This window comes from Chenopodium quinoa, unplaced genomic scaffold (genome assembly GCF_001683475.1).
Source record: "Chenopodium quinoa cultivar QQ74 unplaced genomic scaffold, ASM168347v1, whole genome shotgun sequence".
Classification (NCBI taxonomy): domain Eukaryota; kingdom Viridiplantae; phylum Streptophyta; class Magnoliopsida; order Caryophyllales; family Amaranthaceae; genus Chenopodium; species Chenopodium quinoa.
In genome coordinates, this window is record NW_018742963.1 from 648,774 (window position 1) to 667,013 (window position 18,240).

The 18,240-nt window shown below is 34.8% G+C and overlaps 3 protein-coding genes across 7 annotated transcripts; all 3 read left to right on the forward strand.

Annotated features, from left to right (window-relative positions):
* Positions 1-10,925: 10,925 nt before the first annotated feature.
* Positions 10,926-12,304, forward strand: LOC110728809. The gene is made up of 3 exons (XM_021908473.1): positions 10,926-11,186; positions 11,782-11,879; positions 11,958-12,304. The coding sequence occupies exons 1-3, from the start codon at positions 10,956-10,958 to the stop codon at positions 12,061-12,063; spliced, it is 435 nt and encodes a 144-aa protein (XP_021764165.1). The 5' UTR covers positions 10,926-10,955; the 3' UTR covers positions 12,064-12,304.
* On the forward strand, positions 12,078-14,379 carry LOC110728867 (serine/threonine-protein phosphatase 7 long form homolog). The gene is made up of 5 exons (XM_021908538.1): positions 12,078-12,481; positions 12,595-12,843; positions 12,919-13,006; positions 13,104-13,538; positions 13,620-14,379. The coding sequence occupies exons 1-5, from the start codon at positions 12,078-12,080 to the stop codon at positions 14,022-14,024; spliced, it is 1,581 nt and encodes a 526-aa protein (XP_021764230.1). The 3' UTR covers positions 14,025-14,379.
* Positions 14,380-15,534: 1,155 nt separating this feature from the next.
* LOC110728810 lies at positions 15,535-17,664 on the forward strand. 5 transcript variants are annotated; one of them, XM_021908479.1, is made up of 5 exons: positions 15,535-15,814; positions 15,992-16,150; positions 16,403-16,580; positions 17,208-17,253; positions 17,379-17,664. In XM_021908479.1, the coding sequence occupies exons 2-5, from the start codon at positions 16,030-16,032 to the stop codon at positions 17,466-17,468; spliced, it is 435 nt and encodes a 144-aa protein (XP_021764171.1). In that variant the 5' UTR covers positions 15,535-15,814; positions 15,992-16,029; the 3' UTR covers positions 17,469-17,664. The 5 variants fall into 5 exon arrangements, with proteins under 5 accessions (XP_021764171.1, XP_021764168.1, XP_021764166.1 ...); XM_021908476.1 differs by having other exon boundaries at positions 15,535-15,813; positions 15,899-16,150; XM_021908474.1 differs by having other exon boundaries at positions 15,535-15,813; positions 15,905-16,150.
* The last annotated feature ends 576 nt before the right edge of the window (positions 17,665-18,240 follow it).

Sequence of the window (18,240 nt, forward strand, 5' to 3'; positions counted from 1 at the left end):
ATTGAAATTATTTTTGCTGAAGTGAAATTATTTTTACTAAAGTGAAATTAATTTTACTGAATATTAAATTAATTTTTAAGGTGAGGCGAACATGAACTGACTTATGGGAAATTAGACCTTGTAACCTTGTGTCTTATATGATTAATTTTTTTTTTCTTTTTTTAATGTAATCCACCTTTTGCACTACTTACTAAAGTAATCCTAAACTTACAAAATATCATTAAAATGGATGGAAAAGCTAACACCGTATATAAGAAAAATGCAATAGAAAAAAAAAAAAAAAAGGTTACATGGTATAATTTTCCTTAACCTACAAATGGTGAATCATTGTCTATGATAGAAAAATAATTAAATATTATTATATTAATGGGTCTTTTGTCATTGTTAGTGGGAAAAATTGTCAGAGTCAACCTTTTAAAAGATATTTTTGTCTAAAGCCCCATTCACTTTACCTTATTTTTGCTGAAGTGAAATTATTTTTACTGAACTTAAATTAATTTTGCTGAACTTAAATTATTTTTACTGAACTGAAATTAATTTTATTGAACTAAAATTATTTTTGTTGAAATGAAATTAATTTTATTGAACTAAAATTATTTTTTACTGATTTTCTATTATATTTCTTTTTTAAAGTTAGTGAATTTTACTGAATTGAACTTAGTTTTATTGGACTGATCTTATTTTTACTGAAATGAAATTACTTTTACTGAACTGAACTTTTTTTTACTAAACTAAAATTATTTTTACTTAATATTATTGTTTAAGGTGAAGTGAACAGGGCCTAAGACAAACTTTTAATTTTTTTTTTTTGACAATGTCAAACCTTAATAAATTTTTGTAGGAAAGACCAAGCTCTACTTTCAGGCGTTGACTCACCGTTTTTCGACGTTGACTCCCATGTGCCTTGCACGTGACCCTTATTTCTCCTAATTGCACCCCTTTTCCCTCCAATTTTTTTCACTTAAAATCCCATCTTTCTACAATTACACTCGTATTCTCGTTTTCTCTCTCCCTTGCAACACCATTATTGTTTGCAAAAACATTAATCCATGCTCCCCATTAATGCCAGCAAGTTAAAGACTTTCAAATAAATCGCCACCCATTAATATAAATGCTTTCATAATACTCACTCTGCCCCTATTTTTTTTTGCTTCATTTGAGTTATCACGGTCTATGAGACGCGTGTTAAAACGTTAATACCTCCATTTTTATAAGCGTATAAGTTATAAAAAAAATTGATTATAATAAAATATACAATTAGACAAATTCAACAAGATCCCACATAACTATATTATCACTTATAGATTAATGAAAATTTATGGTCAAAATTACTAAGAGTTGACCCAAACATTGGCTATGGGGCAAAAAACACAGGGACAAAATGAGTATAAAACAAGACTTTAAAAGTGTTGCAATTATTACAAAACGAAATGATTAATAAATATATTCCTATTATTTTTAATTTCCCAAAATAATTAAGAAATGGGCTTGATTATATGGAATGACCACAAAACTCATACATTACGAGTCCACAACAGAATAAAGGCCCAAGCAAGAATTACAGCAATTGTTCTGATTAATAGGCGGCAACTGTGCCTCAGATGGGAGCTTCTTTCTAATCGTGCGGTTACAATTTCAAGTTAATAATTCTAGGGTTTATTCTCATCAATTTAAAAACTCAAATTCGGGCTTCATTAAGCATCAACATCAGCAGCTTTTTGGAGTGAAGTTATTTCTTCATTTTTCAATTTTCAGTTTTCGTTCATTTGTTTTACAAATTTCTGTTTTATATTTCTGGAAATTTTCGACTTTGGATAAGTGTTTTTTTTTTTTTTTTTTTTTTTTTTTGTTAATCAAAAAGTCTAGTTTCAAGTGAAATTTTAATGGAGAAATGAGGATTTGTATCCACCTTTTCAGCATTTTGATGATGAATATCTTACATGCACTACCATCTGATCTCTTAAATCATCTATTTTCATAATTTCAATTTATATTTTAATTTTCTTAATTTGATTTAAGTCAATGTTATGCAATCTATGATGATGATTTTATGTTTTTTCCTGATTTATCAGTGAAGATTTTAAATTTATCACCATCTTTCGGCTGAGATTGCTGGTACTTTTTAATTTTTTTTTATTATGGAGTATTTTCATAGTTTATGGACTAATTCGAATTTCAAACTAGAAACATGATGACTAAAATAATAGGACGATTAAATTGTAAATAATCGTGTTGATAGTGTAATTTAAACTAGTAATATAACGATTAATTTCGGACGCGAGTTGTTATGGATGCCCGATGGTATCTAATGTCCAGACTTGTATATAGTGGCTGGACATCTCGTTTTACGGGCACATACTAATCCTCCTTAGAACAGATCTTGCGACACAGTTTGCTCTTCTTTTATGAGCTTTCTGTTACTTTAAAGCTGTTCACATTTTATTTATTCTTTTTTTTTTTTTAAGAATCAATGGTATGCCAAGAGTGATCAATGGCTATCCATATGCCGAAGGGGTAGCCCGGTTTTCCGAGGGCCTGTCGCCAGCCGAGAGGTAGCCCTGTTGGTCGTGGGCCTGTAGCGAGCCGAGGGGATGGCTCTGTTGACTGAGGGTTGAAGGCCTGTCGAGCATGACCGACCTTCAAAAACACATTTTTTGGTTACTGTTGAATGTTGATTGATAATTTTTGTAATGTTGATTGATAATTTTTGTTTTTATTTTTAAAAACAACTATATTTTCTGCTTTTTAATACTCCGTTGAATTAGACCAAGAATTTCAGTAAAATTAATTTCAGTTTAACAAAAATAAGGTGAATTGGGGCCTTATAAAAGTAATACAACCTTTTAAAGTGAAAATCAATTATAATATACAATGTATGATTGATTAAAGATTATACCGATACAGCGGAAAATATTGTATATCTTGAATACTAAATTTATTAATCACATATTCACATGATATTTTCGTAATAAATTAGCAACTTTCTCTTCAAATGCCCCATATTTGAAGATGACCGGATACTACTAATTTCATGTGAAATTCATGGTGGAAAATGATTGTGAAAATTTAACAGTTCTTAATCCACGAATTTGAACTTTCATTTTGTCCAAGTATACTAGTATTTCAGATTGCCACAATTTAAAACAACTTTATATAAACATGAAAATGAATGAATGAAAAAAAAAAAAAAAAAAAAATTTTAGGGGGCGTTTGGTTAGCACAATGGTATGAGTTTGGAATCAGGAATGGGGTTAAGGTAGTATCGGGTTGGAACTTGATAATTAATACCATATGTTTGGTTTAATTTTGGAATGGAATCTTATCTACTTAATACCATGTATTTGATACTTAAGGGAATGGAATGACCCAAACCCACCTCATCCCTAAGGTTTCTAAACCCCATACCTCATGAATTTGAGTTATGAGTTTAAAATTCATACTTTTGACAACCAAACATATGATAAGTTATTCTAAACCCATACCTCATACCTATATTTCGTGAACCAAACGCCCTCTTATTGGGTTTAACATATGATTGGTGTGTTTGTTAACAAAAAAAATAAAAAAAAAATAAAATAAAATAAAATTGATTGGTGTAATAGGCTCATAATCTAAACTCAATTGCCAAAGGCCCAAAAGTATGAGGTTTTCCTGGATCGGGCCCTAAATTTGAGAATCTAATTTTACGTTTTGTGTTTAATACGACCTACGAAGTATATGAGCCTTATTGCCCAAAGACTCAAAATATGAAAAATTTTGATACTACTCTCATAGTCTCATAATTCAATACTCCCTTTGTGTTTAATGATATTCAACTAACTGATAGTCTCTATAAAACCCTTTACTTTTTTCTCTCTCCTCAAACTAATACCTAGTTTTTTAATAAATTCAACTAATCTTTCTAAAATTTCATGAAAGTCAAAACATTTCATTTATTCAAACACGGAGGGAGTATTTGAGAACCATTGCCAATATAAGAACTTACTAAAATATAAGATCGACTTAATATTTGATACTTATTTAGTTATTTTGACATTTTGTGCTCACTATATGAGAGTATGAGACACGCTGACTAAAATTCAAGGCCCAAATATGAGACATAAAATATGGTAATTGTTTTTGAAATAGAATTCCTCCAAAAGAGTGTAAATAGTATTCTGGGAAAATCTTGTATTCGGTGTCTTAACATACTTTAATAATATCCTTATCGATATGTCTGAAAGCTTGCAAAAGTGTAAGCTGTTTCGGGGGTTGATCTCGGGAACACCCCTCCAACGCTCAAGTTAGAAATGTAATAATCATATGTTTGGTATTTATAGTTACTTTTATGTGGGAAAATGATACTTTTTTAATAGATCAAGGGTAAATATGTATTAGAATAATTGTAAGCTGATAAAAGATAATGCACTAGATTATATTAGACCGATCCTTTAGAAGGGTATTTTTGTCATTAACCATGATTGGGCTAAGAACCTAGCTTAGGTCCAAACATTTAGCCCCATGTGTGATGTGCGAGCAAGATCACATGACGTTCGGGCATCACACAAAACAAGTGTATTAGATGCCACGAGATTAATAATACGCGAGCCGAAGTAACCTTTAATGACGTGAAGGCTAAAACGAGCCCTAAGCAACTTGCAACGGCCGGTGTGCCCAAGCAATGCATAAAAGCTACAGGAGGTAATAGACAGTTGCAAAGAAGTTTGAAAGTGGATGACAGCTTGCCATATGAGAGGTAGGCTTGTCAAGAGATGACAGCTTGCCATGTGAGAGGTAGGCTTGTCAAGAGATGATAGCTTGATATATGAGAGGTAGGTTTGTCAAGGGATTATAACTTGTCATATAAGAGGTATGCTAGTCAAGGGATGAGAGGTAAGCTTGTCAAGGGATGATAGCTTGCCATATGAGAGGTAGACTTGTTAAGGGATGACATCACAACATATGAGAAGTCGGCTTGTCAAGGGAGGAGAGGTACGCTTGTCAAGGGATGACAAATTGCCATATGAGATATAGTCTTTGTAATACCCCGTATTTTTAAAAGGCATTTTCTAAATTAAAGAGTATTTTAGTCTCGTATTTTTGACGTATTTTCTAAATTAATTATTTTCCTAAAGAATATTTTAGTTTTGGAGCCAAAATGATATTGAATTCTGGCGCCTAAATCATTTGTCTTATTATTTTACAAAACTAATTAAAATGGATAATCCAATAAATAAAACCATTTTACACCAATGTTATAAATAGTATTTTTGATTTCTCAAAAAAAAAAATTAATTAAATAGATAAACCGAAATTATATTAATTCGGTTAAAATAAATAAATTAATTTCCTAAAACTAATTAAATGGTATTTTTTCAGATTTCATATAATAAAAATCTGAATTGTTTTAGTATCTTTCCAAATTAATTATTTTCATAAATTAATTAATTAAATTAATTTCCTAAACTAATTAAATGGTATTTTCAGATTCTATATAATAAAAATCTGATTTAATATCTTCCTAAATCAATTATTTTCATGAAATATATAATTACAAAATATTTTACCTAATCTATGAAATTAACATAGAAAATCCAAAAATATTAAGTTAATATTTTCGGCCACCCTAATTTATTTAATAAATTAGACTAATTTCCTAAACTAATAAAACTAAAATTTTTCATTATATTTTCGGCTATTAATAAAGAAAAATCTGATTTTTATCCTTCCAATTATTAATTTTCACAAAATAAATTTTATTGGATTATTAATTTTAGGCATAAAAATTATTTTACAAAATCTATAAAATTAACATAGAGGGACCAAAATTATTGAGCTATATTGAGCTCAATATTTTCGGCCACTCATAATTTTTCTAAATAATTTTAATTTATTTTATTAAAAATAAAAATCCTTTAATATTCCTTATTTCTACTCTTAAATCTAAAATTTATTTGATCTTATTCTATACTTGCACTCCAAGCTCAAAACTTGCTAAACAAAAATTTCATGACCAAATAAAATCTAATATTCTTCCATACATTTAATTATTTCCTAAACCCTTAAAACCCTAATTTCCATTCTTTAAAATTACCATACATTATACAACCTAAAATTGCGATAAACTCATCACCTAAACACCTATAAATACCCCTTCCAAACACCCCAAGACACACACTAAAAACCTCAAGAAATCTTCCTCTCTCTCTCTCTCTCTCACAGTTTCCTTTCCTCTTCTCCTCCCTCAAACTTCCGGCCACCACCATCACCGGCGGCCCCTCACCGGCGACCACCAGCCACCACCGTCGGCAGCCACCACCTCTCACTGCCGGCCACCTTGCTTCCTCCTTTGCCTTAGTTTCCATCTTCATCCTTCAATTCCTCCTTTCTCCTAAACTTGTTTTACAATTCTAAAATTTTGTAATTGAATTTTATATATATTATTTCTTGAATAAATTATAGAATAAAAACAGAAAATTATGTAAGTTATAAAAACAGAAAATTATTTTATTAAAGTATAATAATAATTAATAATAAATTCATGCACATATAGGATAGATTGGTTAAGTTGTTGTGCTTATTTGATAGCCTTATATAATTAAGGTTATAATAATGTGTAGGGTGTTCGTGATTAAGTGAAGTAATTGTGTGAATCGCTCGTGTTACGATCAAGGTACGTTATGTGGTTTGATACCTTCGAAAATTGTCTATAAAATTATGTTTTAATATATTTCTTATGAAATTATGATTTATTATGCTTCTTATGAAAATATGATTTATTATGAAATTTATGCTTATTATGTTTTATTATATTTCGTATGAAATTATGTTTTATTGTGTTTCTTATGAAATTATGTTTTATTATGATTCTTATGAAGTTATATTCTATTATGGCTTCAATTAATGATTTTGGTTAATCAAAAGAGACTTTAAATTGTGATTAAAATTATTAAAAAGGATTGGATTAAAAAAATGATTTACAAGTTTATTGATATTCAAGTATAACGGATTTTAAAAGGTGCTTTAAGCTAATCAATCGATATGATTATAAATCCCACTTAGGGAATGGATTAGAGAAGGTTATGGACTTTGCATGACCTAGTCTTTCCTCAAGATTGGCCTTTGTTCATAAAGTAAACCACTTGGGGGGTGTGCACACTTAGTGAGGAATTGGTTTTGAAATGTAATCGATTGAGTTTTAAATTTGTCTTGAAAGATTTGAATTGTAAAAGTTCTTATATGAGTATGATATTGGGAAGATTGTGTTGAAATCATTGAAATTAAACTTAAATGATTTAATTGATGTTTTACTTATCTTACACACAATCTACTTAGCATAATTTGCTAATACGTGCTTTTGTTTTGGCTTTGCCCTGTTTACCATTTATGGTAAGCAGGTGAACTTTTCAGGTGGAAGTTGATTGATGCATATGGGAGTCCACGGGAATTTCACCTAGCTTAAGGAAAAGTTTGACTTTGTTTTTGTGTCATGAATAATGAACAATTTTATTTTGAAATATTATTAAAGAATAAAGTATTTCCGCTGCAAAAGTATTTTGAAGTATAAGCCTTGCGTTTTCACGCGGCGGTAATACGCCCAAGTCTATCTCTACGGTATTTATACGTATTTTTCTACATATTCCGCAGAGGGAGATTTGGGGGTGTTACAGTCTTCTCAAGGGATGAGAAGTAAGCCTGTTAAAAGATGATAGCTTGCCATATGTGGGATAGGTTTGTCAAGGAATGACAACCTGCCATCTGAAAGATAGGCTTGTATAGGGATGAGAGATTGCCATATGAGAAGTAGGCTTGTCTTACCTTTTTTTTTTCTTTTTTCCCCCTTTTAGTTTTTTTTTTTTTTGGAAATTGTTATAAGGTAGGCATGTCGTAGGTGCCAATAGTATTTCCCTTTGGCTAGGGGTAGGCCTCAACCGTCGAGGGCCTTGCCCTCAAGCTGAGGGGGTACTTTAATTTTGTTGGCGATGCGCACATGGCATACCTTGCTAGCTAAGGGGTAGGCCTTAATTGTCGAGGGCTTAGCTCCCATGTCGTGAGGATATCTTCGTTGGCGAATGGTTGACAACATTCCTTGGCCCCATGCTGAGGTGGTGCTTTTATTGGCGTTGAGTTGACGTCATACCTAGCTGGGCGAGGGATAGGCCTCGACTGTCGAGGGCCTAGACCCCAAGCCGTGGAGATGTCTTCGTTGGCAAATGGTCAACAGCGTGCCTTATGCTTGCCCTAGGTGGGGCGACAACATATCCGCTGGCCGAGGGGAAGGCCTTAACCGTCAAGGGCCTAGCGCCAGTAGGGCCGTAGAAGAGGGTGTGCAAGATGGGCCTTAGCACAGGCCCCAAAATTAAAAGGGTCTCCAGTCTTATTATGTGTATATATAATATCCTGCAATATATCTATAATATATGGTGAATGTTGTAGTGGTTGAACCCAAATTCTTCGAGTATTCTTAAGGTAACTTGGTCGCATGATCAATTCCTATAAGGATTTTTTTTTTAAAAAAAAAGCAAACTTTATCTATGGCTTTTATTTTTGGAGGTTTATATAATCATCTATGTGCAAGGTTGCAATTTTGCATTAAAAATCAGAATAATTAGTGATGTATCTTCATTGTAAGGTTCAAATTTGGTAAAAGTAGTATGTAATAAATAGTTTTTTTATTTTTAATTGAAACTCTGTTGCTTTAGACATCTATCACTAAGTTTTTGGTCCTATTTTTTTTTTCTAATAGATTGTTTTTAATGATTGAAGTATTGTATCATGGTTATTTTTTTTAAAGAGTAAAAATATATAATTAAATAAATAAACCTTGAGTTTTATTATTTTTTTAAAAAAGCTTGAGAATAAGAGAAAGAAAAATGGTTGAGTTAAGATATTGAAATTCGAAGGGCCCATATTTAAATTAGCAAAGGGCCCAAAAATGGTTAAGACGACCCTGAGCGCCAGGATGTGGGGATGTCTTTGTTGGCGAATGACTATAGCGTGCCCCGATCGAGAGGTATACCTCAACTGTCGGAGGGCCTAGCCCACCAGACCAAAGTGCTGCCTTTATTGGCCGAGGCCCGAGGGCAGGTCTCGCTGTGCTGACGACTTGCTCAAGGTCCAGCGAGGTGCCCTATCGTGACGAGGGCTTGTTCCTTAAAAATCTGGTGGCAACGGAGGAGTTGGTCGAGGCTCATGAACATGAGAGCGATCTGTTAGTAGTAACATGCTCACCCAAGAAGAAGTCATAACAGGCTGGAAGCTAACCCATGCTTATGAAATTAATAAAAAATGAGATTGGAGTTCAATCCTTCGGATGCGGGCTATGCTAAACGATGTTGTTAACAAGATGACGAGGGCTTTATTTGCCATCGGCTTGGAGTACTCGTGGTTTATGGTGAAGACGAAGTATAAGGAGAATTGTGTTAAGAATGATTTGCTGGCTATGCAGACCGTTGAGATAGGTTGAAGGCTAAACGAGCCCCATGTTAAAATGAGAAATGAAAAGAATGATATCTCAAACATATAGGTTGAGAGCTAACTGATCCCCATGTTAAAATGAGAAATGAATAAAACGCTATCTCTAACATTGAGATTGGTTGGGAGATAATCGAATCCCATGTTAAAAACGAGAAATAAATAGAACGCTATCTCAAACATTGAGATAGTTTGAGGGCTAAACGAGCCACATGTTAAAATGAGAGATGTATAGAACATCATTTCAAACATTGAGATAGGTTGAAGGCTAAACGAGACCCATGTTAAAATGATAGATGTTTAGAACGCTATCTCAAATATTGAGAGTTAAATTAAATTGTGTATGTGTATGTGTGTGTTTGTGTATGTGTATGAAGTAAGAGAGTTAAATTAAATCATAAAAAATCATATTAAATAGGAAATTAAGAAGTCGTAAAGAGATGTGGAATTTTTAAAGATGGAAATGTAGTAAAATATTGTCAAACCATTTTGACACAGATTACAAGAAGAACAAAAAACAGAAATAAAATAATTAAGTTCACCTTGATAGAATAGGAAGATATAAAATATTATTGAAAATAATAAAATTATAATTAATTTGAAACAGATTAAATAGAAAAATGTGACAATTAATTTAAGACGGACAATCAGACATTCAAAGTACTATATTTCTCTTTCCCAAAGCAAATGTTGGTTTGTTCAATTGCTTAAACGGCACATCCGTGACTATGTACTTACGAAAGCTAAGTGCTCTTCTTGTCCAATGTCAATCCTTTTCATCATACAACCCCAATCTTAGTAGTTTTTGCCACATGCTACATAAATATTGGTCATGAATATTATAATCTAAAGTTCTAAACCCATCTAATATTGCTTAAATTGATTACTTGTTGATTTAAACAACTTTGGACAGTTGTTTCCATTGGTAAGAGACCAGATAAGAAGAAACAAAATAAAACTATGATTTTGTAACGAACTTGACCTTTAAGTAGCCAACAACTACAATATGCAATGTAACTTAGCTCATGTAGAAGTAAATTGTACACAATTCTATGGGCCTTTTCGTCATTTAACCCAACCCAAAAAAAGACCTTAGCTTGTTGTCGTATGTGATTATATTCAATAAACCTAATCTATAACGTGTTATTTCTAAGTTGATTGATTTCTCTTCAAGAAGGGCAATCTTTAGAACGTTTTTCCAATTTGAGCTCTAAACGTAAACTATTGACAAAAATGGTTGCGTGGCAAAACTATGTACCAAACTAAGCTTCCAGGGTAAATCGCTGTCTCGGACAGCGTTTTACCCCTGGTTTTTTTTTTAAAAAAAATTCAACTGGTAAACGCTGTCCCAGACAGCGTTTTACCTTCTGTATTTTTTTAAATTCAGTAGGGCATAAAACGCTGTCTCGGACAGCGTTTTATCCTTGGGTTTTTTTAAAAAAAAATTCAATGGGTAAAACGCTGTCCGAGACAGCGTTTTATGCCCTGTTTTTTTTTTTTAAATGAAACGCTGTCCGGGACAGCGTTTCATGGCCATATATCAGCATGTTCACTTCAGCAGAATGCGCAAGAACTCAACCTCAACCTCAACGCTTTCCCTCCTCCCTCTCACACTAAACCACGACCGTACTCAAACACCCGCATTGCCGCCGCCGCCCACCCTTGCGCCACCGCTGCTGCCGCCACCTTGCTGCTGCCCTCCTCCCTCTCACACTCACTCACTCAATTTCGTGGTTAGCCCTAAACTGAATTTAGTGTAATTGCATAGTTATTGTGGTTAATTATTGTGAATTGTATGTAATTGCTCTTACTTGTTGTTAATTCATGTCAATTGCATGTAATTGTTGCTAATTATTAATGAAAATGTGGTACATTGTTGATAATTATTGATGGTGATGTGGTACATTGTTATTGAAATTGTTCATGACATTGGTGAAGTTGATGATGGTGAAAATGTTGAAGTTGTTAATGGTTGAAATTGGTGAGAAGAGATGAAATTGTTGAAATTATTGAAATAGTTTAGGTTGAAATTGTTGAAATAATTCAAATTGTTCATGAAATTGTTGAAATTGGTGAAGTTGTTGAAAGTGAAGTTGTTATAGGTGAGAAGAGTCTTATTTCAGTGTTGATAATTTACCTCGCTCTAGATTTCGATAATCCTAAAATGTGTTTTGGTTATGTAGAATATGGCGTCACAAAATGTAATTTTGATTTAATAACATTTGGAACATTTTGATTTAATAACATTTGGAACATTTGATCGTTAACATTTTGGTTAATTGCTAATGCGTTAACTCTGTTGGGATTTGTTAAATTGCATGTGAACAGATACGATGGACGGTGAAGATCGTACGCCTGGACCCGTTGACCCTTCTGTGCTTACACTACAGGGCACACACCGCAGCGTTGCCGTATGGGATCAGACGGTAATATTGCATTTGTTTGTTCATGGACTACAGCTTGTTGAGTTTATATGGTGTATGATCTTAATTTCTTTCTAACAGGTTGATCCGGCAAAGCAGCTCGTTTGCAGGCATTACACCACCAGGTTCATGGTGGGGTGGGGAATCGATCCTCGCGTTTTGGCGTACGTCGAGTTTGTCGGTTTAGGTGGTTTTCACCGTATGGCGTATAGGGAGATCGATCGAGCGCTTGTCACTGCGCTCGCGGAGAGGTGGAGACAGGAGACGCACTCCTTCCACCTACCTGTTGGTGAGACGACCGTTACGTTACGGGACGTGGCGATTCTTACGCGCCTTCCAGTACATGGGTCTGCGGTGACAGGACACGCGTTAGTCGATCCCGTCGGTTTGGTTGGTCGGGTACTTGGTGTCCAGCCAGGTCCCGCCGATATTAGAGGATCCGGGTTGAGGACCGGCTGGGTCCGTGAGACTTTCCGTGAGCTACCACCAGGGGCTGATGACGCCCAGGTTCAGAGATACGCCCGGGCGTACTTGTTCTTCCTCATCTCGGGCGTGTTGTTCGGGAATAAGAGCGGGAGCCATCTCCAGCTCATTTACGTGCAGCTGTTGGACCACGACTGGGATCATATCCGAGGCTACAGCTGGGGTAGTGCCTGTCTGGCGACGTTGTATCGCCAGCTGTGCAGAGCATCCCACGTAGGTGCTAACGAGATTGGAGGTCCCCTGATTGTCCTCCAGGTACCTCACTTATTTCTGTACCAAAAAAACTATTTCACCACGCACTTACATATTTCATACTGAAGCTAGTTTTGTGTCTCTGTGTGCCAGTTCTGGGCTTGGGAGCATATCCATGTAGGCAGACCAGGCAGACCTGCGATACACCGTCGGGGGAGCAGGACCAGGACGACCAGTACCAGGCGTACGATGCTCCCCCGCTCCCTACACCGGATGAGGCATATGGTTGCAGGTTCGATACAACTTTCATTGAGTTAGGCTTTATTTAATGCGCGGGGTTGTTAACTGAAACATTGTTCGATATTAGGTGGGTGGTACCCAGGCTGACACATGCTCATGCGGCGAGGGGTCTTCCGTATTACCGAGACGCCCTAGACCGACTCACCGAGGACCAGGTAACAATTTAAAATACAGTTTTAGCTTTTTTGTTTTAACATTGTACTTGTTGCGAACTAACATATTCATAATATTACTGTTGATGTGTATTTACAGGTGACATGGGACCCGTATGTACCTGACTTGGTAGATGCCATGCCTCCACATCTGCTAGACCATCAGGCGGAGTGGCGTGCTAGGGTCCCCCTGATCTGTTTCGAGGTTGTGGAGAGTCACCTGCCCGACCGAGTCATGAGGCAGTTTGGACTACGCCAGACTATCCCACAGGGGTGTGACACTAGTGTACAGCTTCACGGCATTGATCGTCGGGGAAAGGGGGAGACCAGCTGGGCGCTGGAGCATTGGCGTTTCCTTCAGCTATGGGAGCAACGGTTGGAGTTCATCGTTGGAGGTGATCTAATGCAGGGGGCTATGGATCCCGACGATCCGTACATGGTGTGGTACAGGCGTATCACACGACGCTTCATCAACCCCAGCTACGCACCACCATCCACACATTACCATCCAGCATATGACATCATTAGCGGATATGTGAGTTATTATTTTTCTACTCCTTTTCAACAATTTCCATATTTGTATGCCATAGATCTGACTGATCGATGATTACTGCAGGCGGCGGATATGGTGGCGATGGTTGATGCGCTATCAGTCTCCCTTGAGTGCGGACCCACTAGAGCCCAGGTCGAGCAGGTGCGAGATATGGGCGTCGCTACCTTACGGAGATATGGTCACGCTCATCTCGCCCACCGGCGGGACGGTCATGATGGCAACTCACAGTTCGATCTCGGCCAGAGCAGCGGTGGATGTGATCCTACGTCACCCAGACACGCAGAGGATTACAACATCCACAGTACTGCGCCCTCTGGTACCCAGGAGGACCCCTCGTCCAGTCAGCTGACTCCCCCACCGCCCCGAGACCCATTCACCACCGTCACTCATTACAGGCGGCGACGTGTCAGACGGAGGGCCGACACTCAGGAGGCAGGACCTTTACCCCGAATAAATGAGTCGGGCTAGTATTATCTGTTGTATTCCCTGTTATTTTGTGTAATGATGTACATAACACTTATGAAATTAATATAATAAATCTTTTTTGAATGACTCCGTGTGTGCTTTGAAGTTAATTTGGTGGTTGGACTGTTGTTGGGCTGTTTCGAGTTTTCTGCAGTGCTTAAAGTTGACGGAACTCCCAGAATATGGTGGTGGTACGTGGTGGGGAGTGGCGGAGTTGGTGGTCGACGGTGGTGGGGTAGGGCTGTGGAGCTGGCTGTTGTGGTGGCTGTTGGAGGACTGCAGCATGCAAGCTGTTTGCTGAAGCTTGTTTTCTGCCTGGATGCTGGTTGCTGTTTCCAGCAGAAAAGCGCTGTCTGAGACAGCGTTTTATGTTCAAGCATAAAGCGCTGTCTGAGACAGCGCTTTATGTTGAACATATAAAATAGTTGTAGTTGAATTTTTTTTTAAAAAAAAAACCAGGGGTAAAACGCTGTCCGAGACAGCGATTTACCCTGGAAGCTTAGTTTGGTAAATAGTTTTGCCACGCAACCATTTTTGTCATTAGTTTACGTTTAGAGCTCAAATTGGAAAAACGTTCCAATCTTTAAGAAATCATTGCCACAAAAAGCTGTTCTACACTTCTTTGGGCGGATAAGGAATGGTGGAAAAAGAAATACAATAACAAAAATAATCGCGGTTAGTTTATGTCTATTATACATTTAATAAAACTGAAGAATTTGATTACTATAATATATTGACGTGCCTACTTATTTTCCCCAGTTATTCAATAATTTATATCTTATACAATAACAATATCGCTCCAAGATATGATTGGAGTCCTCAAACCAATCTTTTAGAGATCTTTAGGTATTTTTAACTTTCGGTACCATACAAAAAATCAATATACAATTACTTTGTTCAATTCTACTTAGACACTACTCATGCCCTTATACATAGCTCTTAGTCTTTTACTCATACTCCGTACTAGTTGAAATTTTAGTATCAAAGAGAGTTTTATAGATTTCAGATTATTCCTTTGCATAAGTTATTGATATATTTAAGGCCAAAGTTTCAAACATAAGTCATAAGTGTATCTTTTGTTTCATAAATCTTGCAATATATAACTTCTAAGTGTCCATTTTTTTTTTCTTGCTTTAATTTCTTATGATCTCTCAAAAAAAATTCGTGAAAGAAAGTGAGTAATTATTATTATTATTATTATTATTATTATTATTATTATTATTATTATTATAGTACGGAGTACTCGTATTACCTAAACAATTGGAATAATTTAGCTTATTATTTTCGAGCAAAAAGAGTATCCAATAAAGAGGCATCCATTCTTACACTATACCCAATAACCCAATTAGTCAATTCACACAAAATGATACTCATAATTTATGCTTTGATTGAAGTTTATTAAGGACAAATATTTGGCAATTTAGCAGAAAACTTGACACCTAATTACCTCTACATCCACGTTGGCAATGCTTATCATACTTTGGTCAAAAAACAGTTCTAGAAAGTTGAAATTAAATTTAAAAATGAAAAACATTAGCAAATTACAAATTGGCCATAGTTTCTTTAGCTACCAATCACCTAATTGCTTCTAGGATGATCTAATATGATCATTAAAAAAACTAACAAGCATTTTTATAAAGCATATACTATACTTGTATATCTTTTTCTTTAATCTAAATACTTCCCTTTATATATAGTTAGACTCCCACATTTCACAAATAGCCAAGACAACATAATCTTACTTACTCCCATATAACCAAAGCTTGTTGCAACCCATAACAGATACTTTCAGGTAAGCGATGGATAAATACAATTAATTTGTATCATTAGTTACTCTGTCCTATCTCAAACTTTTTTTTTTTTTTTTTTTTTTTGAGAGACAGATATTGTTCAAATATGAAGAACTTTTAGAGACGGGAGTAGTCGTATTATATATTTTGCTAAAGAATTTATGTTATCTTTGTTAGGTTTTTTTTTTTTTTTTTTGTAGGGTTGAAATAGTTACAAAATGGCGTACAAGCAGATGAGACCAGCAGCATCCTTCTTGTTGTTCCTTAACTTCTGCATGTATGTAGTTGTTTTGGGAATAAGTGGTTGGTCTATGAACCGCATAATAGATCATGGAGGTGGTAAGTTACCATACTACTATATAAACTATTATGCATAGTATATTCAAATTAAAGGAGTTCTTTTCTAAGATGTCCGAAAAAAGTTGTCATACACGAGTAATTTAATTTCTTTTACTCATCTAGAGTAAGGTCATGAGAGTTGAGACATCGCGGTTATTAATTATAGGCGAAAAGAGTATAGAGTTTTAAAATTTGTGGTGTAACAATGAACTTTATTTGCTAACATGGGGTAATACTTTGTGTTATTGGCAGTTCAAGGACAAAATGGGGCAACATTTTTTTTCATAACATACTCGCTAATAGCGGGAGCAGTTGGGGCAGTCTCATGCTTGTATGGACTAAACCATGTTACATATTGGGGTCATGATAGCTTGCCAGCCGCTGCCGCCGCCGCCTCCGTCGCTTGGAGCCTTACTGTGCTTGCGTTGGGGTAAATGCTCTGTTTTTGTAATTTAAAACTACTAAATTTAGTTACTAGTCAAAGCTAATTGTTGTTGATAAATAAGTATTTTGTCATATGTTCCTAAAGATGGTTATAGCCTCATAGGACATGTCTTGGGCTTGACTAGGCTCAAAGATCACTACTTGTTTCTAGAAGGCGGCCTAGTCACAGTTCAAGTTCATGTGTTACCGTGTTGTGTACTCCGTAGTATTTAAGAGAGTCAAATTAAACTTAATTTAGCGTGTTTTGTCATGTTAGGCTATGTTGTACTTAAAAAGACTCACAAGTATAGTAGCGTACTGTGTTGTGCCTTTCATGTACCTATGTTGGTTGTGCCATCTTTATTGAATAAAAGGATTCTTTCTAAAGAATGTAATTAATCCGAATGTATTTGCTAACTAACACTAATTTTTAATCACAACGAAATCAATTTCTAATCACTTGAAAGTGACCTAAAATCAGAGTAACACTACTTAAACAAAATCTGATCTTTATCTTATTAATTTCCGGTTAAGAATTAATTTATTATGCATACTATAGGCAAGAAAGTCTAAAGTAATAGTCAATAGAGTTTGCAAATAAACTAACATGAACGTGACATTCTTTCTTGTGCAGCTTTGCTTCCAAACATATTAGGCTACACACCGATAGTCATCGCCTGGTAACTCTTTCATCTTACAATACTTTCATTTCTTTCTCTACACCCTTCTTTTACCTTAAACAACTCCTTGTATTTATACAATTTAACCGTGATTTCCTCATTAAAGTTTGGTACCCGTAATGCAGAAAACATTGGAGGCATTCATCATCATCCTTAGCGGGACAATGCTAATGTACATTGGAGCCATTCATGGAGCAATCAAAAGAGGAAACTAGAAGATGTTCAAATCAATTTAGCAAGACATATCTATATTAATATTCGTTTGTTCATATAATTTAATTTGTTCATATAATTTGTTTATATGGCACGGTGATCGATAGTTATACGAAGTATACAATATATATTATTGTTTGTTAAGTATTATTATCATAAATTAGTCGAGGAATAATAAAAAGTATGTTATACGAAGTATATTATTTATTATCAATTTAATATTACATTTAATTGATTGAATACAATACGTAGTATATAAATTGTCAAATTTTATCATAGACAAAAACGAAGCACAAATTCTCCAAAAAGGCGGGTGTACTTTAATTTATTGTAAAACGGGTTAAAGTTATGTTAAAAGTATTTAAAGTTACCCTTTATAATGCAAAAGTTATTATTTTTCTATTAATAAATTTTATCTTGCAAAAAACTTATAATATATTAGATTAATCATATTAGTCTTTATAGTATGTAATCACGTATTGTTTCAAAAAAAAAAAAAAAGTATGTAATCACGTATCTATAAGAAATTACACATTAAAATACAATTCAAACCAATGACGAATTAAAAGTTATCCTTTAAGTAGTTAAAGTTACCATAAAAATAGTTAAAGTTGCACTCAAACTGACCGTTTTACAATAAAATTAATGTACACCCGTCATATACAGACTTATTCAAAATGAAGTACTTGACATAATGAAACATGGAATATCATGCTTAATTGACATTCTAATGTTTCAACTTTCAAGTTTCAACCATAAAAGAAAATCTAAATT